This window comes from Somniosus microcephalus, chromosome 16 (genome assembly GCF_052327205.1).
Source record: "Somniosus microcephalus isolate GS21.2 chromosome 16, FLI_Smic_1.0, whole genome shotgun sequence".
Taxonomy (NCBI): Eukaryota; Metazoa; Chordata; class Chondrichthyes; order Squaliformes; family Somniosidae; genus Somniosus; species Somniosus microcephalus.
Genome location: NC_141002.1, coordinates 85,327,459 through 85,354,639, shown reverse-complemented (window position 1 = coordinate 85,354,639; position 27,181 = coordinate 85,327,459). Strand labels below are relative to the sequence as shown.

Here is a 27,181-nt window from a genome sequence, read left to right as displayed (position 1 = left end):
TCTAGGGGAATCAAGGGATATGGGGATAGGGCGGGAAAGTGGAGTTGAGGTCAATGATCAGCCATGATCTTATTGAATGGCGGAGCAGGCTCGAGGGGCCGTATGGCCTACTCCTGCTCTTACTCCTTATGTTCTTAAGGCTCATGAACTCATCAACATGGGGATTATGGGCATGAGTCCCCAATGTACTATTGATGCTCTAATACACGAGTGTCCAGCCTCAGCCCGAATTCCGTCCACTTTGCAATTTCAAGTGTCTGGCTGAGTAGCTCCTGGTTGAAGAGAAACCCATTAGCGGAAACAGCTGATCTGCTGATGGGGAATAAAAACAACAGTCAGACAGGTAGTGCTGCTGGCTCTCACAACAGGAGGGCAGTGGACTAACATCAGCCTCCTTCTTTCAGTAGTGCAGCTCTTCCCCTCCAGTCACAATATGCCTCAGGAATTCTTGATACTGCAGGACCTGGCTGCAGGGGAGAAGCAGCATTGCTGGGAGCAGGAGGCACTCCTGTCAAAGCCAGCTGCACTGATGTGTCTGGTTATTTTTATTCCCCATCAGCAGATCAAATGTGTTTGTTGGCAGGTTTTTTGAAGGTGAGGCACACCTCACTCATATGGCTCTGCATTGTGAACAAGAGGAAAAGCTGGTATCAGGGCTTTATGAAACCACCTTGCAGCAATCCAAAGCAACCATTAAAAGGCCTCCAATGGGATTGCTGAACCTGTGTATGCCAGAACCCCAGTACACTGAACAGTCTGTGTGTGAAGAACTTTCTGATATCAGTCCTAGAATTGCCTTTGCTAGTTTGAACCTGTGTCCCTTTGTCCTATTCTCATAGTTTAATATGAAGTAATTTTCCAAATCTACCTTTTCCATACAGGTTATTATCTTATATAACTCTATGAGGTCACCTTCCAATTGCCTCCTTTCAAGGCTGAAAAGCCCAAGTTTCTTCAATCTTTTTTCATATCTCTGAAGCGAGACATGTGCTTTGTCACTTTTCTTTGAACTGCCTCCAGGGTTTGAATGTCTTCTGTAGGATATTTGTTTTTACTCTCTTAACTCTTTAGGGTAATCAGAGGTGAGATCAACCAAGACTTTAAACGTCTCTCTAACTAATGGTTTTATTAACATGATTACAGTACAGGTTTACAGATAGAGATGCATAGAATCTTTAAATCAGTAATACAATTTGAAATTCAGAATGGCCGATTCTTCTGCTTCGTGAACACTGAAAGGTTAATTCTGTTGACATCCTGCATGGTAAGAAGTTAATAATCCCCTGACATCCTGTATCATATTTTTCTGGTCTGACTCGTGCACTGCACGGTTTCGTGGAATTTGTCTTATACCATTTTTACTGACAATCATAACCTCTCAGTAATTTTCCATTGTCTCTTTCCCATGGTTAGTCAGACTAATACTACCAAATGGCACCTAGTGTCTAAAATGGTTTCAAACAGTCTCTCAAAGCGTTCTTTGTCTATAGCCTCCCAGACATCCGCATAACACCTTCAGAGTTTGGTCAAGCTTCTCAACAGGCTCTCTTGATCAGTCATTTTAATAGTCTTTTAACCAAACGCTGCTCCCTTAACAGGTAATTAATCCAGGTAAAATCCTTCACTTCCTTGTGTCTTGATAACCGGAAGTGAACACAGCCTTCAAGGTATAGTCTGGCCAGAGCACTGTGCAGTTTGTTCATGACTTCCTCTGCCATTACTCTACCATTTTGGCTACATAGTTAAACATTCTCACCGGCATTTGCAGAGTTTTTTTTTTAATAGTTCAACATTATATTTGCTTTAAAAACAGAAAATGCTGGAGAAACTCAGCAGGTCAGGCAGCATCTGTGAAGAGAGAAACCGCCGTGTTTCTCTCTTCACGGATGCTGCCTGACCTGCTGAGCTTCTCCAGCATTTTCTGTTTTTATTTCAGATTTCCAGCATCTGCAGTATTTTCTGTTTATATTTGCTTTGTTGATTGTTGCCAAATGTCCAGGATTGTCCTGGAATGTCCGGGAATTAAAGCTTAATCTCCTAGATACTGCTGCAAGCAACCCGGGAGAAAAATCTTAGGAGCATTACAATAAATTGGTTTTTTTTTTTCGAACATTTTCATTTATTAGTTATAAAAATATTGGAGTTGGGGCTGTTTGACCTGTCTGGGAAGTCGGAAGTGGAAGGTTATATGATGAAACCTCCAGCAATATGTCCAGAGTTGGCGGTGCCACTGTGCTGCTCATTCCAAATTTTTGCAGCAGTGCCCATGAAGATTTTGAAGTCAGGATTTAGTGGCCTCAACCTGCGCCATTAGTTTCTGTCAATCACACAAGTAGTGATTGTACATGGCCTTCTTTCATCTCACAAAGACCTTCGACACTGTCAACCGTGAGGGATTATGGAGTGTCCTCCTCAAATTCGGCTGCCCTCAAAAGTTTGTCACTATCCTCCGCCTGCTTCACGACGACATGCAAGCCGTGATACTGACCAATGGGTCCACCACAGACCCAATTCACGTACGGACCGGGGTCAAACAAGGCTGTGTCATCGCACCAACGCTCTTCTCAATCTTCCTTGCTGCAATGCTCCATCTCACCCTCAGTAAGCTCCCCACTGGAGTGGAGCTAATTTACAGAACAAACGGGAAACTGTTCAACCTCCGTCACCTCCAGTCCAGATCTAAGGTCGTCCCATCCTCTGTCATCGAATTACAGTATGCAGACGATGCTTGCGTCTGCGCTCACTCGGAGGTCGAACTCCAAACCAGCATAAACACCTTCACCGAAGCATACGAGAGCATGGGCCTTACACTAAACATCCGTAAGACAAAGGTCCTCTACCAACCTGCCCCCGCCACATAGTGCTGCCCTCTGATTATCAAAATCCACGACAAGGCCTTGGACAACGTGGACCACTTTCCATACCTCGGGAGCCTACTGTCAACAAGGGCAGATGTCGACGATGAAGTCCAACACCGCCTTCAGTGTGCCAGTGCAGCCTTCGGTCGCCTGAGGAAGAGAGTGTTTGAAGACCAGGACCTCAAACCCGGCACTAAGCTCATGGTCTACAGGGCAGCAGTGATACCTGCCCTGCTGTATGCCTCAAAGACATGGACCATGTACAGCAGGCACCTCAAAGCACTGGAGAGGTACCACCAGCGCTGCCTCCGCAAGATCCTGCAAATCCATTGGCAGGATAGGCGCACCAACATCAGTGTTCTTGCTCAGGCCAACATCCCCAGCATCGAAGCTCTGACCATGCTCAATCAGCTCCGATGGACGGGTCACATTGTCCGCATGCCCGATACGAGACTCCCAAAACAAGCGCTCTATTCGGAGCTCCGGCACGGCAAGAGAGCCCCAGGTGGGCAGAGGAAACGCTTCAAGGACACCCTCAAAGCCTCCTTGAAAAAGTGTAACATCCCCACCAACACCTGGGAATCCCTGGCCCAAGACCGCACAAAGTGAAGGAGAAACATCCGGGAAGGCGCCGAACACCTCGAGTCTCTTCGCCGGGAGCAAGCGGAAGCCAAGCGCAGGCAGCGCAAGGAGCGCACGTCAACCCAAGCACCTCACCCACCCGCCCCCTCAACCGCCATCTGCCCCACCTGTGACAGAGACTGTAGGTCCCGCATTGGACTCATCAGTCACCTGCAAACTCATTTTTAATGTGGAAGCAAGTCATCCTCGGTTCCGAGGGACTGCCTAAGAAGGGAGAAGGATTTGTCAATACATTTTGTGGGGGATATTACACAGTTCATTGTCTTAATTTTTTGCTACAAAACTGATTTCAAAACTAACCCAACCCTCCCAACAGGGAAAGCTTGCCAGCAAATGCTCCAACCAAAAATGCTGGTGCAAGTTGTTGCAAGGCAATGATGATTTTGAATTCTACTTTTAAGTGCATTTTTGCATTAGGTAGCATTGCACGCTGTTAAAACCGGTCAGGTCTGACTGATTTGGAGCGAGACTCACTTCGGTCTAGAAATTGGAGTCTCTATATGTGTATCGCAGTTCCACGTGTTTAAATGTTTTTTTTAAATTTGTCTCATTCGTTTTGATCATGTCATTCGCTCCCAAAATGTCCTTGATACCGTCCATTCCGGTATATACAAACACTCTGAACAGGTTTGCCAACTACTTTTGACAACACACACACGCCTTCCAGCAGTCCCTGGGGGGGTTAACGAAGGAGCGGTCGGGGTTGCGAGTTACGATGACGCATGAATTGTTCCAAGTCAAATGAGTTCGAGTCAGTCGGTCATGAATGATTAAGAGAGTATTTAAAAAAAGTAGCACTACAACCGTTCAGACTCATGTGGCTTAGATCAGATTAGATATTGAGGGTAAAAAATATATATAAATAAAGAGCAGTAGTTTTCCAATTATAAATAGTTCAACAGCCGAAAAATCTTCATTCACGATACTAGTGGTGGCATATTTCTGGTATTGTGGTATTTCTGGGCTTGTGCTTGCAATATTTCTGTTTGGGGATCACTGACTAGATACAATCGTTACAAATGTTAATTCCAGCCAATTCAACGCCTTGCTCTGTAGCGTCTGCTAGTGTTTTGCCAGCTCCTCCATCCAGGCTGAGAATAAAATAAAGTAAAAAAAAAGTTCTGTCCATCTTGTGAACATTTAAAGATTTTTAAAAAATGAAATAGCAGAAGGAATCATACATTTAGTTGAGCGCTTCGCCCCCCCGTTTCAATCAAACCTGCGATGTTTCTACAAGCTTCGTGATATGACTTATCTTAACTTGTCTTTGAGGTTGGGATTTGAACTGGATGTCAGTTTGGACACATTACGCACTACGTACACTTTCTTTTCTGAAACGGTAGGAAATACAGAAAAAGTATCATAATGGCGATTTCTATTCATTCTAACCCCAAAACATTGTCTCTGCAATAACACAAACGGTTTATGTTGATCATCGTAAGGTTTTGTTTACAAACACTGCAATTATATATATTCAATTTACAATTTGGGGGCGGAGCTCTTCAAACAAGCTGTCTGATGCAATTTCCAACCGCTTCTTATATCAGCCAGAAATACCTTTCAATCCAGACGAGATACCCACCGGAGGAACAGAGGTTCAGTAATTGTTCTGTGGATTATTCGGATATAGCCTCCGTTTATTAACATACGCTGCTCAAAAAATATATATATTTCAACTGGTCGTACATTCAAATCGGGCTGCGTGAGAATTAATCGTTTGAAAACGAGCCTTGGACACTTGAAATAAATCAACGCCTATTAAATGCTGCTTTCTGTTTTACTCTGACGTTTTGGACCAAATTACGACCATTTCATATAGCGGAGCCGAATTGTGATTACAGGATCAAAGAGCCACATCGAGAAGGTCATCGTCTGGGAAGAGGTGAGAGATGTTCACAATCTATTGTCTATGTAACAAATTCACTAAATGTATTCTCGTAGAAATGACTTGATACATTAGTAAACAATGTTGCCGTTAATGTAGCTATCTAATATGGATTTGATTGTATTGGGAGCGGAATTAGATTGGTAGTGAATGTTTTATGTATTGCAGAAACCCAAAAAAGAGAAAGATGATGCAACAACTTTCGCTGCCGCCTGTTCATTATCTGAACATTAGAATTTCACTTCAATGAGCAGATTGTTTTTGTATTCAAAGAATATTTCCCTTTTATATATAAGATGTACGAAACAGCAATCTGATTTTAATTCGGTCCTGTACAATTTGATTTGGTTTTCATAAGGGAATTGGCGCTTTAATCGGTCATGCAGAAAAAATTGTATTCTACTCAATGTTGTAGCCCCATGACTCATTCAAATGCCGCCTCCGGGTGGGATTAACAGACTGTTAGCCAGTACATGGCAGAGCCGACATTGTTTTGGTCGCGTTATTTTCTCCCACCTTAAATTTCTTTTCTCTTACAATCAAACTAGGCAGCAACTAGAAAGATTAAAATAAAGGCAAGGATTCTGGAAGTGCAAATGAGGAGCTGTGAAATTTGGGCAATTGTTGCATCACATTTCTTAATTAAGTATACCATAATTGTTAATATAGTAATTTTGTGTACAAGCTAAGTTTTGAATGTATCGAAAGGTGTATTTTTAATCTTTAACTGCATTCAGTCGCGCTGCCGTTGTGTTTACATTGTACTGCACTGATAGACACAGCAGCACATTGCCGCTCTCCAGTATTTTTCCATTCGAGGTTGCGAGTCGGAGCTGCTGCCCATCACGTGGGGAGAGACAATTAAGGAGGATATTCTGCCGGTTGCTTGGTTATTGACGTATCACTATTTCCTTAGGGACCACACAGGACAAAGCGCAGGGAAAAGGCAAATTCTCCGGGAAAAGGAGACAGGTTGCATACACGTTGCCGGCAACAACAACAACAAAAAAGAGAACCAAATACAAAAATAATTCAATCTACTGGCGTTACCATGACTATAACAGAGATGAACAAATTTAACATCACACCCGATGACGACACCAGCAGCACTAACAGTAATGAATACAACTACACAGAAAATGCTACCACTAAAAAGGTTCCCATCAATAGGTAAGGAATGCCTGCTAATCTCTCCGAATGAGAAATGTCATGTTTAATTGTATAAAATACTGTATTAATTTTGCTTAATGGAAAATTACTTGCAACACAAATTATTTTGTACCATCCTTGCTGCATTGAAATAGAAAGCCCATCACATGGCTTAATGAATAATTCAAATCTCAACTCGTGATTCCATCCATTAAAAATCAACGATTTATATTTAGTATAAAAGAGTATACCAGCAATTCAGTTTTGTACAATACTACAATTTTTTAATTTTATTTTTACAGTCAGTATGTTGATATTGATGCAGAAAGCCAGAATTTTCTCCCAAATTTATACTATGGGAAAAAGAAATTTGAAGAAGAATATGTAAGTGTTCCATGTTCTTATTTCTGTTTATTATCCTCTTTTTCAAAATTAAGTGCCGGGAATCTAATGTACCTGAAATCTGCTGCCGCAGCAGCTGTGCTCTCTTAACCTGTTTATTGTTTTTTTTCTCCTCAGAGGGCTGGGAATACCTCATTTGGAATTTCCGCATTTAACCTCAGCAATGCTATCATGGGCAGTGGTATTCTTGGACTGGCATATGCCATGGCTAACACTGGAATCGCACTTTTTGTGTAAGTGTTTGAAATACGACCAAACAAAAAAGCACGTGCTGTGTAAGATGCAGTTCTTAACCTGCTGACACTGCAGTGCAGCACTGACTGCAGCAGAACCTAATGCGGTCCTTTACTGTCTGCCTTACCTACTGTTTAGTCACGTGCCAAGGGGGAGGAGTCAAAGTGGGGTTTTAAATACTACTATTTTACAATCATCAGCTTTCAATATACAGCAAATTTGACATTTGAAATGTTAGTGCCGATATGTGCACTGGCAGCTGCGATCCAGTGTTGTGTATAAGAATGTGAGGTCCGATAAATTATGGGGTAGAATTAAGTATTGGTAGCTTGGCACAAATAGAAAAAAACAGCTGATAAAAGCTTCCACACTGTTAGCATCTGCAAACAGTGAAACAGCAATTCAGTACAGAATTGTAGTTAAATGTAAAAAACTGCAGACTTTTACATTAATAAATGGGAAAGATAGGGCGTGTTTTTTTATTGCCTTTGTTTTTAACTAGTCTGTGTGTAAGATAGCTTTAATATTTCAAGTCATCAGGAAATACCACCTTAACAGCCATAAACTAACTGTTTATGCTCATGCCTTAGAAAGACATCTACATCTGCATATGCTGTGAAGAGTGGGCAGGAGGGACATGGAACAGTTCAGACTGGGTTGCTTATTCAATGTGCTTGAGATTAATCATTTATAAATAGGCCGCAGGATGGTTTCCTTCTGTCGTTATCAGTCACTCATTCAAGATGGCCTTGAGTAATTGTGCAAGACAGGCTGGAAGTCGCTGGCAATGTTTTCTTGAGGGGTGGGGGAAGGGGAGTGTTTACAAACAAAGCATTCAGTGGCAACTGGTTAGAGTCCATAGAATGAATGAATGGAATTTCATTTTTAAGCCTGTCTAAGGTCAGACTTGTGAGATGTGGTACAATTGTTTTGCTGCATATCTTAATGGTCATGCAGCAGATTATGTTGTAAAAATTGGTTCATCATGTGATGCAGAGCAGCTAGCCAAAATATAACATGGGAAAATATACAGAGTACCAAAACAATGATTTATTTGATGTCTTTCTAAGGCATGGACGTAAATGAAACGCACGTTAAATAGTGTTTGTTAACAAGAAAGGGAGGCTGTTTAGAATGCACTTCATATATCAAATTTACAACCAAGAGGCATTTAAAATATTTGGCTGCGAGTGACTACTTATCTCAACAAGGGTGTGTTTCTTTGGTGAACCAAGAAAGTAAATAATGGAGCTCCTAAACTTCTAGTTTAAGACAGATGATCTTGTGACCACTTGGAAGAATGAGGATCAGATCTTTTTCCCAGTGGGACTAGTCACGTCCATATAACAGCAGAAGTGTTGATTAAACTACACAGTGATTCCTCAGTGAAAGTGCCAAAATGTTCTTAACTATGAAGCACATCTGGGCTCAATAAAACATTTTTGAAAATTCAGCTACTGTTGATGTTGCTGCTATTCCAGTGTGCAAATAGATGAACATTTACATGGTAGTCTGAGTTCAAGTTAATTGAAAGTGCTGTTCCTGAAGCATGAGGAGGGTAATAGTAAGAAAATAACTTTCTAGATTTATTTACATGTTTCATGCAATTTAAATCTGGATTTTTCTTTTAAAATAAACAATTGCCTTTTAACGATGTCTGCAGCCCAGTATAGTTCTATTGATTTGTTTATTTTGAAATGCAACCCAGATAGAGCAACAGAAAGGGTTAATATATCTTTAAAAATGAGTCAATCACCAGTAAGGGCGGTAGACAGTTTTTTTGTTTGTCTTTGTGCTGATTTAATAATATCATGAATAGTTGCTGTAATGATCATAAGATTTGCTAAAATCTTATTCTTACAAAGCTTTGGACAAAGGAATGAGTTTAATTTTGGTATGTAGCACAGTTTTCATGCCATCAGGAAGAAAAAAAACCCACATATGACATTGGCCACAAAGACAGTGGATTACAGTTTTTTGCAAAAGAAGCTATTTATAGTTTGAGTGTAGTATCAGTTGATTTACATTAGAGGCTACTCTGAGAAATTGATCTTCTATGGATGAGAACGGTGCATGTTTAAAATGTCAGAGACAAGGAAGAGATTGTGAAGGAGTGTCCTCTGGTATGTAAAACTCAGTTCTGCACCCAATAAGTCAACCACATGCTTAAACCTTTGAAATCAAACAAAGGTACCATTTCTGCATGTTAGAAATGATGGTAATTATTTCAAATGCAGTGAATTCTGCTTTAAAAGATAATTATTCTTAGTCGCAAACATTTAATAATGATGATTTAGAAAAAAAAAAATTTGTTTTCAACCCAAAATCAAACCTTTAACATTTTAAAATTAATTTTGCGGACTACAAACAGGTTTTAAAACTGGCTAACCGATTTGCTTTTCAAGCAAAATGATGGCAAATAGTTTACAGTCACTTTATTTAATGACAATTATAAAGACTTTCTCGTTAATGCTACAGCCAGGTATTTTGATTTTAATGTAAATTGAATTCCAAATATTATTTAAGATTTCAGCCTGCTGTTTATGATTCATTGCAAAGTATCATATTAAAACTTTTTTTATTACTGCTTTCATTACAATATATTTATCATCTTTTTCCAGGATCCTTTTGACTGCTGTATCAATATTTTCACTATATTCTATACATCTTTTATTGAAGACTGCAAAAGAAGGAGGTAATGGATAAGCTCTTTGCTTGTGAGTCACTTAATCTACCGATTTTAAATAAACATTTTCTTTTAACTCATGTTTATTAACCTGTTATTTTTTTGTTCTAGGTTCACTGGTCTATGAACAGCTGGGACTAAGAGCATTTGGGTTGCCTGGAAAATTGGCAGCATCCATTTCAATCACGATGCAGAATTTTGGAGGTAAAATTCTAGTGCCTCCCTAAAATAGCATTTTGTTCATTTAAAAGGACAACTTCCTCACCAAGGTCTTACTTAGTCCAACTTGAATACTTTTAGATTGAATACCCTAGTGTAGCGAGTCTAATAAATTAATTTTTTTTGTTTTCTATTTTTTCCCTTTTTCTTTTTCTGACTGCAGCTACATCGAGCTACCTCTACATAGTGAAATACGAGCTACCAATAGTCATTAAAGCTTTCCTGGGACTTGAGGAAAATACTGGGTACGTTGAATCAGCAACTTGATAATATTAGGCACACCATGGCAAAAATGTCTGCTGTATATTTCAGCGCTTTTCCAGAAATATTAATCTTTTCAATAACTCCCTCGCCTACTAATAATTACCATGACAGTTAACGGTCTTATACCACATAAATGACAAAAAAAAACGTAGGCTTGGATTTGGACACAAAGGTGATGGTATTTTGACTTCTTCAGAATCTAGCTCAGAAAGTTGCTTTGTATCAGTCCCTTGGGTAAGTAGAATGCTCTGCTTGACCCATTATGTGAATTTTTTTGATACTATAAAAGTTGTTAGCTATCATTAGTCTGATAATGCCATTTAATGATTCAGTATCCCATGCTTTGTGAAAGGCTAATTTTCATTGATGTTGAAGGATATCCTGCCACAGGCCTGAAATGTAATATGGTGCCACGCTTGTGTGTTTGTGTGTGTGTGTTAACACCCAGTACAGCAATATTTAGTTTTTAACCAAAACTGCTTTAGTCAGCCAAAGCACAATTTAAATGCAATAGTAAGTGGACATGGCATGTCCATTTTCCTATGATAGATTGGATGCTGGATGCCACGGACCGCCATTTTATTTTTACCATGCTGTAAGAAGTAGGGAGGACCAATGCGGTTTTTATACTGCTGGCATGTATAACCCTACTTCCCCTGTGAAGTATGTGGTCAGCAAGCCAGTCATGGCTTTTGACCGAGGCCATGCATCTGCAGTTACTTTAAAGTCACAATTGCAACTATGAACTCTGTGCACAATCATGCCCAAGTGAGAACCAAAAAAAAACTGTGGATGGATGTTAGAAACCTAAAACAAAAAACAGAATGCTGGCAACACTCAGCAGGTCAGGCAGCATCTGTGGTGTGGAGCTTTCATCCTAACGTGGCCAAGTGAGGTTGCTTCAAGATTGCTGCTGGTGCTGTGAATTCCACCCCCGAAAGTAAACAGTTGGAATTCAGACCACCAACAACCTTGATGGCTCGGATTTTGCAGTAAAAGTAACGGTGAGGCTAACAGCGCTCACCATTATTAAAGTGTAAATCGGACAGCAACTCCCAGCGACCGCACACGCACAGTTAAACGTGGAATTCAGAAAGTTGCTGTACAAGTTGCCCTGCTCCTCCAGAAGCTTCGCTATAACAGTATCTCGCCCAGAGACTCGGCATTGAAACACATGGAACGGTGTGAAGTTGTTATACTTATGTGATACATACCCACTAACCTCACCAGTAAAACTTCGGGCTTGTCCATTTTCAGTGTAAACAAATTTTTAACGGTGTGATGAGTCTTAATTACTGCCAAACAACACCTCTGGCACTGAAAATTAACTTTTACAAGTGTGTAGTCCCATTCCTTCAGAATTTAATTATTGTTGGAGATTAAAAAAATAAAAGCATTTAAATACATTTTTGTTTAACTTTTATCTCTCTCTCTCAATCCCATCTTTCTTTCCCTCACTTTATTTTGCTTTCTGTACATGATTTGGCATTTAATTAAGTATTCCAACTTACACATCCTGGCTCAGACTCTGTGCTGCTCAGTAACAATTCTTAAATCTGATTGGTTAAGGAGATACACAGTTGCTTTCCCTGTTCACCCAGATCCCCTGTAGAGGGCGCTGCACCAGAACGGCTTTCTAATCACTGCAAGTTCCTGTGCAAAACTCCACAGGATGTCCGAGGGCAAGTGCAAGCGTAATAAACGGCTGGTGCTGTTAGTTCACTGCTGACTGCAACATTCGGTTCATTGGATTGCCAAACTGGAAGTTATTCTGCAATGCAAACATAATGTAAATCATATTCCAATCATAGAGTAATTGGAAGCTTGCAAATGATTTTGCAGTATGGAGCAACATAACGGAGAAGTAAAATGGTGATTGGGAAATTCACATTACAAAGTGTACATTCGTCCTTCCTGGAATTTCCAGAGCACGGTGGCATAGTGGTTAGCAGTGCCAGGGACCCGGGTTCAAATCCGGCCTCGGGTGACTGTCTGTGTGGAGTTTGCACATTCTCCCCGTGTTTGCGTGGGTTTTCTCCGGGTGCTCTGGTTTCCTCCCACAGTCCAAAGATGTGCGGGTTAGGTTGATTGGCCATGATAAAAAAAATTGACCCTTAGTGTTAGGGGGGATTAAATACATGGGGTTACGGGGATAGGGCTTGGGTGGGATGGCTGTCGGTGTAGGGACCGGGTGCTAGGGTTTGGATGATCAGCCATGATCTCATTGAATGGCGGAGCAGGCTCGAAGGGCCGAATGGCCTACTCATGTTTCTATGTTTAGTTATTTGGTGTCATCTAATTACTTTAGAAGAGATAATGTAACATTAGAACTCTGGCTTATTTAGCTTTAGGCTAAATGGCATAAGTACTTTTCAAAAACATGGGTGACTAACGGTAAAGAGTGGCGTAACAAAATTTTAATGAATGGATGGATTTCTGTTGCACTTTGTTCACAATATAACAGAAAGTAATTTCATGATGGCACAGTTCTGCTCCCCCCCCCTTTTTAATTATGGATATGAATGACTTCTGCAAATAAACTTTTAATTCACTGTTGAGTCATTTGATGTACCTTGCCACAATGACAAACAAATCAATTGACGTAAAGCCTCTAGAAACAAACTCGCCTGAATATGGATGATGTCACAGGCTAAATAAGCTGACGCATTTGAAGTTCATTAAAAAACTTAGCTGAATAAATCAAAAAACATCAAATCAATATATAGGAATTCTGGCCTGTATTTGAGAAGATGTCATGGCCATACGCGCCAGAAACAAAATGATCAGAAAATCACTCGGAATACAAAAAAAATAAAGGCCATGTATTTAATTAATCTCACTGGAAGAATTGCAGTACAAATATATGTGGAGAAAATGGTGCCAGTAATTAATAATATAGACATCCTATTCAAACTAACATACAAACGCAGTGAAATCTTTTAATCTATAATTGTGTAATTCAGGTGAATAAAACGATTAATGTGCTGTGGTGCCCACCAGTCAAGGAAGGCTTCAAGCAAACCAGTGGAAGCTGCGTGGCCATATGGTTACCCAGGCATATACTAAAGATCATAATATCAGCCAATGTCCTGTTTGTTTCAAGCCAATAGGGTGGCATTAGGAGCAATAGGGTGGCAATGCCACCAGTAATTGCAAGTGCCCCTTCTCCATGAAAGAGTACAACACTAATAATGATAAGCCAGCTTGTCAAATTAAAAATGCAGCAAGTTCAAATAACAAGTTGATGACTTGTATCAGCGAAACAGTTAATGTCCTGGGGTACCTATTGGACACAGAAGGCTTGGAGACCACAAGGTCTAATTCCATCACCCAGGTGCCTGGCAAAGATTAGAAATCAACTAGTGTCAGAGTAAAAAGTATTTCTGGATTTATTTTTAAATGAATGCGGCAAATCTTTATGGCTACTTTTGAACAAATGGCTAAATGCGTTTCAGTCGTAAATTTTGATGTTCCGGTACCACTATTGAGGCAAATAAGAACTGTGAAGTTTATTTATTTATCTTTTCATTAAAAAAAATGTGGCGGAGTCTTTCAGCTGCATCGGGACTGGTTACAACCTGTTTTCCCAGTTTGTTCCACTTGGCCTCAGGTGGCATGTGGCTAATGAATGTTTTGGACTGGTTTTATCTGGTTCCATTTTCAGTGTTTTCCTTTTGGAGTAAGCCGACAAACTGGTTCTAACCAGTTCCATTTTCAATGTCTTCCAATGCATTTCCTTGGTAGGAAGGATAGAGAAAACTAATCACAGCAGGGCAGTAACATTAAATTTAAATTACAAAAAGCGACTCCGCTCTCCAAGCTTTAAGCCATTTAAAACTTTCTCGCCTTATTGAACACATGCAAGACAGCACCAGATGTTTTTTAAGAAGAATGTACAGTGTTAAAATAATTGTGTTAAAATAATTACGTTGGGAAAACTTAGTCATTCTATTCAAAATAACACTTATAGCAATTTACTTGTTTTCTTTTTCAGACATTGGTATCTGAATGGTGACTACCTGGTCCTTTTGGTGTCTTTCTTAATAATTCTCCCTTTATCTCTTCTGAAGAATTTAGGTGAGCAGTTTGCACTGTCGACAATACGAGTATATACTTATAAAAGCCATAATCTTTGTTAGTCGTCACCTATAAACTTTTGGAGTGGGCAGTCTGGTTTTTAAGTCGTTTATCTAGAAATTTCCAAAATTGTAATCTTGACACCGGCATTATGGTTTGGGAAGCCGAAATCCATATTTTTTTTCACTTAATTCTGTGAGCTATGATGTGCGCAAATTAGTTATTAATATTATTAAGACTGTCAATGAACTTTTATCATCGGCAAAGCAAACGACAGAACTCCAAATCATGCACGTCTCGCCCCAGCCCTATCCTGCCCTCTGTTCAGTTTTTGAACTTAACAAAAGGCAGTCACTCTGTGTACTAAACGTTGCACAACTCAGCACCACATAAATTGCATGGTCAAAGTTGAGGAGTGATGTTAATAATCAATCAGTTACTTCAGGCATGCTTTTATCTGTTTACCACTGGGGTGACTATTTGAATGCCAATTATACTAAAAAAACAACAACAGGGAAAATGTCCTTTTTGTGCACTATGTGTGGCAAAATTGTAGCTGTCTTTATAAAGAATGCATTTCCAAATTTGTTAGACTTAATGTGCACAAGTATTAATCATTAATTAGGGAATAATTAAAGGTTACGTTGACACTCGGTCATACAAATCTGTTGTCTTATTTTACAGGTTACCTGGGCTATACCAGTGGGCTGTCTCTTCTTTGCATGTTGTTCTTCCTAATAGTTGTAAGTATGAAATTGGATTTATATTGTTAGAAACTGTATAAAATATTGAATGCCAGAGTCAATTTTGCAGAGGGTCTTACTGGCTTTGATTTTTATAATGATTGCCCAAATAGCACAGCATTTTCTTTTGCAGAGTAGTGGAAAGCAGGTTTTAGCCCATGAATTCCGCACATTGCACAGATTTCTCCCCCCTCTCTCCTAAAATGCTAACTCTTGCAAAGGGTCCTACACCTAGTAGCACATTCAAGCGGGCTTTTATATCTCAAATCAGATATCAACAGGCAATTTGACTGTGGAGGGAATCAAAGCCGAGCCCCATCATGGCATCCTCTGCCCAATTGTGACATCCCCCTGGTTTTCTCAGCTGAGGTGAACTAATGCAGCAAAGGCCAGACATTGAACCAGGGATCTCGTGGCCTGAATGCCTCACTACTTCAGAAGGTGGTGTTCTTATACATGGCCCTGTGGGAGCCAATCCATTACTGAAGGTTCAGGGTAGTAAAGGTGGAGAGGTACCCACTCTTGTCCGTCTGCGTTCTCAGAAGTATGACATGGACCTCAGATGTTAATGCTTTCAGTTTGATTTCCTACCTTATTTCTCCTGTCCTGAAGCAGTGAGTAACTTTGGATATGGTTTCATGTGGGTGTTACCCTCCAGTCTTACACAAATGGCTATGCTTCATGCAGTAACCTGGATAATGAGAGCCAGGGAGCTGTTCTTTGATGGGAACCATCACAGTTGAGCCGGCTTTGTTCTCACACGGCATCTGCCCTACAGACTTTGAGCAGGGATTGCTGGTTGTAAGTCAGGAGAAGGAACTATAGCTGATATTTTCCTCATCCTCAACTAATGGATGTTGAGTTCAGTCGTGGCAGCCCTCTGCTGCATTTCTGTGATTCATTAGCTCAATGCAGAGCATGCATTGAACCTGAAACGAGGAAGGTTTGTGTCACATTACATGAGGCATGACCCACTGAGCCATCACTGACACTAGGGGGCAGGAGAATTAAAATCGATTTTTAAAGAGGGAAGTGCCTTTTGACCACAAGTAAATGTGTTTTCCGTCACACACCATTCATTTGTATTTTTTAAACCCCAAATCTCACTTTACAAATACTTGCAGGTAATTCACAAGAGCTATCAGATCCCTTGCCCGTTGCCCGATCTGGAGGAAGAACTAGGAAATGCAACGTTTAATGCCACCATAATGATGACTGCAACCTCTGCATATAAAACAGTGACAAGTGGATCCGAGCCCAATGTAGCACATAATGCAACGGATGAGGATATATGCAAACCACAGTATTTTATCTTCAATTCACAGGTATGTATGAATAAATTGTAAAGTGTACATTTCCACACTTAGTCAAAGAATCACGATGTTGCAGTATGCCAATTTGCAGCCCATGATATTTGTATGTATTGTGACGCTGTTAATCATGATACTTCATAGTACAATTATTTTACTGACAAGAATTATAGCAAAACATCGCTAATATCTGTTCATTAAAATTGTGCTGAGTATTTTCTATTTGTGCTGATGTGTGACTGACATTTCTGTTCTCCTTTGTTTTTCAGACTGTCTATGCTGTACCAATTCTGACATTTGCATTTGTGTGCCATCCAGCTGTACTTCCCATCTATGAAGAACTCAAAGAGTAAGGACACATTTCTTTTTATATATCAGGCGTGGGTTCAGTCTGGAATTAGAGGCCCCTTTCTGGGTTAAATGGTAGCGTCCTACATTAAATAAGTTGGGGACAGGTCAGATTCAGTGCCTAGGCTGCACAGGTCTGCAGCTTAAAACTGCCCCATATAGTTTTATATAAACGGACACTCACTTAAAGAGAGCCCGGTATGCATATCTGGTAAAGAGAATGGAGAATTCACAAGAAGGATTCTTCAGCAGTTGGCATTGAAGCACGTCGCTGGGGCACATCAGAAAGAACTTTTCTCTGTATTTGGCATGCATTACACCAAACCTTACAGCATCTGATGCTAACACTGGGATCCCAGAGCGAAAAATGTTCTGTTCTCCCAATGTGCCATCCCTTAACACGGTCAGCACTAACATTGCCAAAAATGTAATTCTGCTTGTTGATTTCTGGGATAAGGTATTCAGTGTCTCATTTTGAGGCAGTAGCTTGAAGTGCGTGATCACTAACGAATAAGTTATTAAAATTGACTTCAATAAATCTATCAATTTCTAGCTTTCTGATGAGATCTTAATATTTATGATCTGTTAGCGATTAAAGCGCAGTTGTGGTGAATGAATCAATCAAAGCAACATTTTCTTTTTCTTTCAGCCGGTCCCGCAAGAAAATGCAGAGCGTTTCCAATGTTTCATTTCTCTTTATATTTGTGATGTATCTGTTGGCTGCTCTCTTTGGTTACCTGACCTTCAATGGTAAGTTCTACTTAACGTTCTCTACCCTTTTCTCCTTCACTCTCCGGAAGCAGTGTCTTCTCCTAGTGTACGATTCCCTAGGCACTGAAGGTCCTTCATGACTTTGTCCAAATAGCCATTCTTTGTGTGCGAGTGGGGCTTCAACCCACGACCTGACTCCTGCCAGCTGTGCCAACCTGACAATTTAATTTTTTTTTAAATTAATTAGAACTACAATATTTTTCAAAAAAATTGAATTCCCACAAGATTTGGTTCTTCTTGGGTTAACTAAAAGTCTGAAATATAAATCATTTTTTTGAGAGCTTCAGGAAATGATCACTAACATTTGATGCAGTTTAAAGCTGTATATTTTAATGTTGGCCTAAGTTAAACTTACTAAACTAAACCCTTAGGATTCCTCAGTTATTTTTTCTGCCGTTTTTCTGAATTTTTGCTTGCTTCACTAGTAATGTAAGTTACTGTGTTGCTCCACTAAATGCATGACCGGGGCAGCCTGGCTGTTGCTGATTTGAATCCAAAGTGGTGGTCCTAATAATGTTAAGGAGTCAATAAAATCATTTTTTTTTTCATTGTTGATAGGGAGTTCAAGTTTTAATGGTATGTATTATGTCATATAAACTCAGATCTTGAAATATTTGCTAATATGATTATGGTAACTTGGCTATTCATTATACAGGAAACTTTCTGGTATCCGGCACTGACGGGGCCGAGCTGATGCCGTTAGATCAAAACTGCCGTATAAACCAGCGCTAATGTTAAAACATACAGAGCTTTTCAGCTCCGTGTGAATCAATAAACCCTGTTGCTTAGCAACAGCTTCAAAACAGTCGGCTGCAGCTGCAAGCGTCTCTAGCTGAAGCTGTTGCTTAGCTACAGACCTTGCAGAGCCTGACTGGGAAAAAAAAAGCAACGAGAAGTAAAAAAACTTATAGAAAACGGCTCCTGAATTTTGCCGGTAGATAGAGCTTTCCGGACTTTTAACCTCTGGTTAAACGAAAGTTTCCTGTAATTGATCAAACAAGCTATTACAAGGAAGGAATTGTGAAATTGGGGTCAAAACATTAAATACCAGTTTTCAGAATTAAGTCACATTCAAAATTTGCTAATTACACAAGTGAGAAATTTAACAAAATAAAATGACCGGAAATGTTTCAGAATTTACCTTGAGGTATTTTCTTTCATTGCATATTTAAAAGCAAAGTAAATCAGACGTAAAATGAAAACTAATGACCTGTTCCCTTTTTGCAGGAAAAGTTGAACCAGAGCTGCTTCACACTTATTCAAAGGTGTACCAATTTGATACTGTCCTCCTTATTGTTCGTCTGGCAGTACTCGTAGCTGTCACACTGACCGTTCCAGTTGTTCTTTTTCCAGTAAGTACATCCAGTGAAAAGAAATCTTCTCTTCAATAAAGTCTAGTGCTTTCGCATGTATCAGCTATCAGAATAAGGGTGATACCAGCTCATGCTTCAAGCCCACAGTGTAGATTTTTATATACACTTTGAAACCATTCTGGGTATGCCTTTCTAGTGCAACGAAGGTTAACCATATAAGATTATATTTAATTCTATTGGGAAAAGATGCAGTTCAAGTAGTAATTCACTGCTCTACTGCTTTAGAGCTGAAGTCAGCATATTTGTAACCGCCAGTGTTGGCCCACTTCATTATATGTCATCCAGTACTTTTTCCTGCTTTTTTTTAAAGAACTATCTGCTGTAGTGCAGTATCACAGGATGTTAATTCCTGCATCAAAATAGTAGTTTGTTCCGAATACATGGAATCACACATTATTTCTTCCTTTGCCATAGATTTTTTTTCAATAATCTTAAAAAGTGTAACCTGGTATTTTATTTTGATACAAAATTATACCACAATTCTGATAAGGATAAAGCTGTATTGTCTCGTGGTTTGAATTCTCCATCTTTTGTATGAATTAAAGACCAGTTAAAATCACAGCACTATCTTTTACAAATATGAATTCATGCGGAAATGCTTAATTTCGGTCCCCCCATCTTTTGTTTACTCGTTTTAATGATCTCTGCCATTTGCTTCTGAATTTCTGCCAATCGCAGAACTCAGAAATAAAGGTTGCATGTCATTAGTATAATTACACAAGCTGTGTAATTTAAAAAGTGACCTTCATTACAACATGGAGCATCTTCATAACAGATTCTACTGGGAAGACTAGTAAGACTATCTATTGATCTTGACTTCACAGCACATTGTCCAAAGTCTGGCAGTAAATTTGTAGCCTCATTCAAGTCTTAAAGATAGCTGGTATTAAAAATAGACACATCACATTGATGCGATAAGTGTTTATCTTCTCAGGTTGGAGCTATGACACATTACTAGGGCCAGAACAAGGTTTACCTTGCAGCATTCCGTAGGGACCGCTCCCTCTGAGACACCCTAGTCCACTCCTCTATCACCCCTTCCCCTTCGCCTGGCACCTTACCGTGCAAGCGCAGGAGATGTAACACCTGCCCCTATACCTCCCCCCTTCCCACTGTCCAGGGCCCCAAGCACCCCTTCCAGGTGAAACAGCGATTTACTTGTACTTCTTGCAATCTAGTGTACTGTATTCGCTGCTCACGATGTGGTCTCCTCTACATTGGGGAGACCAAACACAGATTGGGTGACCGTAAGGGTGACCCCGAGCTTCTGGTCGCCTGTCATTTTAATTCACCGCTCCATTCCCACTCGCACCTCACCGTCCTTGGCCTCTTGCATTGTTCCACGGAAGCTCAACGTAAACTCGAGGAACAGCACCTCATCTTCCGATTAGGCACTTTACAGCCTTGCGGACTCAATATCAAGTTCAACAATTTCAGATCATAACCTCGGCCCCTATTACATTTTTACTTATATTTTTCTCCACCCCTTTGTTTTGGTTTTTCCCTTCCCCCCCCCTTTCCTTTTTTCTCTCTCTCCCACATGGCAGCTGTCTCTCATTCTGCCAGAACATTTCACACCTAATCTGAGCCGTCTTTTGTCTCCACTAGTCATATCACCATCTCGTCTCGTTTTGAATACCTCTTAATGTCTCTTTACTTCTTTTGTTCTATCGCAGCCCTGCCTTTCGATCTATTTCATTTCCTTTCCAGTTTTGAAAAAGGGTTAGACCCGAAACGTCGACTCTAATTTCTCTCCACGGATGTTGCCTGGCCTGCTGAGTTTTTCCAGCATTTTCTGTTGTTATTTTGGATTTCCAGCATCTGCAGTATTTTGCTATCCTACTGGGAAGAGTATTCATTTAACATTTGTATTTAGAAATGGACATCTCAACATGAAAGATGGTCATGCTGAGAAATATATGGTTTTCCACAATTTGTACCAAGCCTCTATACCAGTCACTCAAAAGGCCAGCTGTGATAACACAGGTTAGATGCAAGGTAAACCTTGTTCTGGCCCTAGTAATGTGTCATAGCTCCAACCTGAGAAGAGAAACACTTATTGCATCAATGTGATGTGTCTATTTTTAATACCAGCTATCTTTAAGACTTGAATGAGGCTACAAATTTACTGCCAGACTTTGGACAATGTGCTGTGAAGTCAAGATCAATAGATTTGAGATTGCCCAAACTAGTCTTACTTGGGACCATTATTTTCATTAGAGAAGTAACTTTCATTCCCATTAGTGACGGTTAGATTTGAATCCAGCTGCTGTAGGTGAAAGTACTGCATTCAACCCCACTGCATTGCCCATTTCCTTATACAGTTTGTTTATGTCTGGGTGAGAAAGTAATAATTTTGCAGCAATGGTGTGGCACTAGCTTTGAAAGTTTGTCTTTACCTTATTTGTCTGTTGGTCGCATAAGATTTACCATTTTCACTTTTTAGTGCTTTGATAAATGTAGTGTAGGATGAAACAATGTTGGAATAACGCTAACTTTTTCCCCACAGATTCGTACGTCAGTTCAGCAGCTGCTATTTCCTAGCAAAGAATTTAGTTGGTTACGTCACAGTATAATCACTGTTGTAATTCTGGGTTGTACTACTTGCCTGGTGATCTTTGTTCCTACCATCCGGGACATCTTTGGGTTCATAGGTAAGTGTGTGTATGAAACAAAACGTGTCCTTTTAATGCCATTCACACCTGCACTTCCTGTTCAGTTAAACAAATGAACTGGGCTTCATGCAGATTCATCCATTCTAACTGTGTTCCCCATTTCTTCCAGGTTCCTCTGCTGCTGCTATGTTAATCTTCATCCTGCCTTCTGCATTTTACCTCAAACTTGTAAAGAAAGAGCCTATGAAGTCAGTGCAGAAGATTGGGGTATGTACCAAACTGGCTTTTTAAGTAAATTGAAAAAAGTGTTGATAAATGCAAATATCGCTGACAATTCAGCTCACGTTTAGAGATAAGCAGATTCCCCCGAGGTGTGAACTTAAATTTCTGCTGCTATATTTTACCACTTGAATATGCATTTATGCAGCAAGTGGTGAATTATTTTGGCACATGATAGGTTTTCACATACTCTAATTCTGGAAGTATTTCTGTAGGATATTATAGCTGCTCTTATATTATTCAAAAAGTTGAGGGAAATAATAGCACTTCAACGCAAAGGGAAATGGGAAGGGAAGCCGATCTGTTCTGTGCCCCTGCCAAATTGAATTTCACTCCTTGTGTTTTTTCATTGTAAACTATAACCCTTTCTTAACACTTCAGAAGTAAACAACGCAGCATACTGAAGTAATCATGTATTTTACCCCCATAAGCCCTGAAAGTCCGTGGAGATTCTGCCAGTCTCCTGCCAGAGTCAAAGCAGGAGACCAGGGAATTTTAAGGCCTAATTCTTTATTAGAGAGCAGAAACATTAGTAGCAATATAGTAACTGGTCAAGCGAGCCTTCTCTTCCAAAACTCCCTGCAGATACTGAACTGTCATTCTAGAACTAATAGCCCTGAATCCTATTTACTAAAAGGAATTCACCCTATCCTTTTGTTTAAACTTTCCATGGTTTTCTATTGTACCATCATGGTTGATAATCCATTCCATGTTTCTATCACACTCTTACTGAAAAATGTTCCCCAAGTTTCTTATTTCTTGACATTCTTAACTTTAAATGTTGTCCACCAGTCATCAAATCCTGTGCCCGACAGAATCATTTTTCTTGATCTCATTTCTATATACAGTGCCTGTTAAAATTGTACAATTAAATTGGTCAAAGACGACTTGCCTTTTTGAATGCAAGCTAGCTTTATTTAATCAGCCCTGACCTTCAAGATGACCCTTTATGCCATCCCTCATCAAATTGTCAAATATGTTCCCTATAATCAAGGTAAGGCTCGCAAGTCTTTGATTTGATGATTCATCTCGTGCATTTTCTTTTAAAGAATAGAGATCACATTTGCTGTTTTCCAATCCATTGGGACATAACCCTGTTCCAATATGCTTTGAAAGATAATGGCGAGGAGATTCGCAATCTCCTCCGCCAACTCCACAAGCGCCCTTGGATAGAAATTTTCAGAACTAGGAAGCTTGTTTAGTCTAAGCTTCCTTAACCTATTTAATATGCTTTCCCTTTTTAAATGGTTCTGAATTGGAACAGGATTTTTACAGTACTGCATGTTATAAGTCACTGATTTAAAACGCTGCATTTAAAAAGACCATTTAGTTACTTATTTAAAAGAATCAGTAATATTTTGTTGAACATCATGTCACACACATGCAAAGCACCTTTATTTTAGCTGCATAAAGCACGTGGAAGAAAATGCTGTATTTAATAGTGTTTCTTTTCTTCTCTAGGCATTAATTTTCCTTATCAGTGGCATATTTGTTATGACTGGAAGCATGACACTCATCATTCTCGACTGGACCCACAACGCACCAACGAGCGATGGCCATTAAGCTGCAACAGAAGTAAACCACATACTCAACTGAGTGGAAACAATCATTCTATGAATCTTTCTCTCGAAGAACGATAACTATATTTATTTTCCCCCTTCAAAATTCCAAGAACTCAGGAAGACAGTCTTCACGCTTGCTGTCTTCCTAGAAGATAGGAATTGTTTTCCATGGAGTAGATTATACATATTATAATCGTTATTGAGTAATGTGGGACCCAAGCAGTAATAATACAATTCCTACAGAATGGACTAATTGGTGTACAGTATGTATTTATAAAGTCTCGTGCTTGGCAGAACAAAATGTTACAGACCCTTAAAAAAAGATTTTTGTTTGTAGATACAATATCTAAATTCCTGTAGGTATACCTAAATAATTTACTGTATATTAGTAGGCTAAAAGTAGCACGTAAGCATTCAGTAATATTTTTGCCCCAAAAGGCTATTTGTGGACATAGACTTGACTATTTAAATTTTACGGCAGTAATCTGAATTTTTAGTTGAGAGTTGTGTTTACTTCAGTTCAGACCATAATGTTTATAAAAATAACACATTGACAGATAAGACACAATGGAAAGTTCTTACTTTGAAACAGCCCAGCTTATCTTACAAAAGTGCTATAACATCCCATAATTGGCTAACCACAGACAATTGGAGCGTTAGGAAACAGTGTATAGAGTTAAACGTAGTAATCATGCCTTATCAAAAATTTAGCATGTTAGAGTTATTCTGTGAAGCTGGGCTTTCTTGTTTAACAATGCTGTTTATAGCAGTGTATAATAAGTACGAGAAAATTAGCATCTAGAAACCATTTCATAATTAATGAGCCGATTGAAATAGATTTTACACTTTTCAAATAAATTTTGTACCATGTGTTGATTACAGTTATGGCAATTATATAATATCTGCCAGCTATTTATTCCACTTCTTAAACATTAATCTTTTGTTGCTAACCTTCCTGCTGCTTGTCAGCGGTTGCTGGGACATGCGATGTAAGTGGGAGAACCGTCTCTATTTGATCTGTGTAGTGCCATTTTGTTTTCTGCTAGTAAACATCAATGGTACACTTTGTAGTACCTGCATTGAACGCTTCACAGAGTGCACTCGTGACAATTCATGAGCAGAAAAACACCACTACATTGTCCCTTCTATATCACATGTCTGAAGCCAAGCAGCAATTGTTGGGAGATGAAATTGTGCGATTGTAATGAACAATATGGTACTTTTATCAACAACTAATGCTGAAAACACCACTAAACGACTCCCTTTGTGTCCCTTTACATATCCCTTTGCCCTCTGTTGCCACTACAAAAACTAGCTGAAATTTTTAATACTGTCGCTGACAATAAGTAGTGGAATATGGCAGTGGTGAAACTGAGAAAGAGGGACCTAAAAGGAAAATATGAAATTGCATTAAAAGTAATGTTGCATTTCAGTATTTGCCTATCAATCCTTACTGATTTTCTGCCTCCCAGTGTTGTAGTGCTATCCTGCTGTCACCCTGTTTACTTGAAAGAAAACTTACATATTGTGCTTCCTATGACAGTTCAACCTACTATGATGTGTTTTTTAATTTGCTATTTGTCATAGAATATTTATAGACCTGGAGGAAATCAGTATAATTTAACATATTTATGACTTTGTAAATAAAAATGTACATAATCTTGGGTAATGTGTACATATATTGTCAATATTTAAGAGGTATTATGATTGTTCCATGAAGTCCTTATGAGAACAGTTAATGGACTCTCATCAAAGACAGCAAATGAAAGCTGAAACAATGGCTGTTTGAAGAACTTCTGCTGATAACTGGTAGAAGGAACTCTGTTTCAGTGCTTTGTGTTTACTTTGTTCAATGTAACTTGTGTAACACAATGTCAAGTGCTAAAACGGTGTGATCATGCCGAACCGGTGAATGAACTGATGTAATTTGTAATGAGTGACTGAACATTCGTAAGTTCTGGATTACTGGTCGTTGCTGTCAAACAGAACCTCAGTTGTTCAACCTTGAAACCGTATCCGATTTGATGCAAATGATTTGAGTAAATTATAGTTAACAAAAATCAATAATATTTTAAGAGTTCACTGTTACAGAAAACTCAAACCATTGCTCTTTCTAAAAATGTGAAACAATGAAGCAATCGATATGTCAATTTCTAATTGTCTTTGGGAAAATGTTACACAATGGATTAGGATGAACTGTGACTTACTACTGAAGTTCATGTTTCAAAGACAATCACCAGAACTTTTTTTTTTAAAAAGCTTGTGCATTGATATTACTTGTATAATTCACCCTAAATATTTGTATCAGTGCAAGCATGCAGTACAGAAAGCTTGTAAAGCATGTCTGCTGCCTTTAGCATATCCTTTTCGTTAATGTGGGTAGAATGCCTTCATGTATGTTGTATTTTCAGACACTGTTAAAGGCTTTTCCCTGACATTATGTAAAAGTTATCTTGTATGTATATTTCTATACCGTTAACTGTGAAAGGCTGACAATGTGGATGGAGGGATTTTGGTTGTTAGCAAAGAGAGTGCATTATTGCCAATGCTACACTCTTGTTTCAATGAAACACTCATTGTACTGTATATATTGTAAATAAAGTTATACTCTGAAACAATTTTTCCATCTATGCCTTTTGATATTGCCTTCCCAGGTTTAGTAACCTCGGTTAGTCTCTTAGGCATATTTATGGGAGTTGCCTCCCATTACCCTATATCTAAAATAACAACAGAAAACGCTGGAAAAACTCAGCAGGCCAGGCAACATCCGCGGAGAGAGAAACAGAGTCAACGTTTCGGGTCGAAGATCCTTCGTCCGAACTGAGAAAAAATGGAACATTAAAAAGCAAGTTTGGGGGAGGGGATGAAAGAACAAAAGGGAAGGTCTGTGAGAGGTGAAGAGATAGTCACGGCGAGACGAGATGGTAATAGGACCGGTAAAGAAACAAAAGATGGCTCTAGATGAAGTTGAAATGTGCTGGCAGAATGAAAGACAGCTGCCATGTGGGAGAGAAAACAAAAGGAAAAGGCACAAACCAAAAGTGTGGATAAAAAATGTATAAAAATATGATAGGGGCTGAGGTTATGATCTGAAATTGTTAAACTTGATATTGAGTCCGGAAGGCTGTAAAGTGCCTAATCGAAAGTTTAGGTGCTGTTCCTCGAGCTTACGCTGAGCTTACGTGGAACAATGCAAGAGGCCGCAGATGGTGAGGTCTGAGTGGGAATGGAACGGTGAATTGAAATGACAGGCGACCAGAAGCTCGGGGTCACCCTTACGGACTGAACGGAGGTGTTCTGCAAAGCGGTCACCCAATTGCGTTTGGTCTCCCTATATCTAACGTGATCCAGGGATGTAAACGTAGTGCCCCCTTTGTGACTTGAACAAAGTATGTGTCTTTTACACGTGCACTTCTTCAATCTGTCCAAAGGCAGACCCAACAAACACTTAAGTGAGGCGTGGTTTGATGCAAATCGTTGAGCTACTTCATTTCACATCAATTCAACATACGACAACAGTTATGAGCAGATTCGCTCATTTCCATCAATATAATTCGTTTTCATGTTAGAATCTAAAATAGTGAGTATGCTACACTTCTCCACATCACAATGACTTGGCAGGCAGCGAAAGGATCGTCAGCCATGGTCCCAGCAGGGGTGACGAGGGGGGCGGGGGGAAGGAAAAGCAAGGTTGCGGAGAGGCTGTGGTAGGCCTTGCCAGCTCGCTGCTCCTGCTCCTATTCTTCCCAATTTGTGGTGGGAAG

General features: G+C 39.6%; 1 protein-coding gene across 1 annotated transcript; it reads left to right on the top strand.

The window, feature by feature from the left end:
* The first annotated feature begins 5,027 nt into the window (after positions 1-5,027).
* Positions 5,028-26,035, top strand: slc38a2 (solute carrier family 38 member 2). Its single transcript, XM_086009397.1, has 16 exons — positions 5,028-5,382; positions 6,302-6,555; positions 6,837-6,918; positions 7,054-7,169; positions 9,792-9,865; positions 9,968-10,060; positions 10,239-10,320; positions 14,334-14,416; positions 15,101-15,159; positions 16,284-16,484; positions 16,739-16,818; positions 17,467-17,567; positions 18,816-18,940; positions 21,471-21,615; positions 21,746-21,843; positions 23,317-26,035. Exons 2-16 carry the CDS (start codon positions 6,437-6,439, stop codon positions 23,416-23,418), a joined length of 1,560 nt encoding a protein of 519 aa, XP_085865523.1. The 5' UTR covers positions 5,028-5,382; positions 6,302-6,436; the 3' UTR covers positions 23,419-26,035.
* Positions 26,036-27,181: the final 1,146 nt, after the last annotated feature.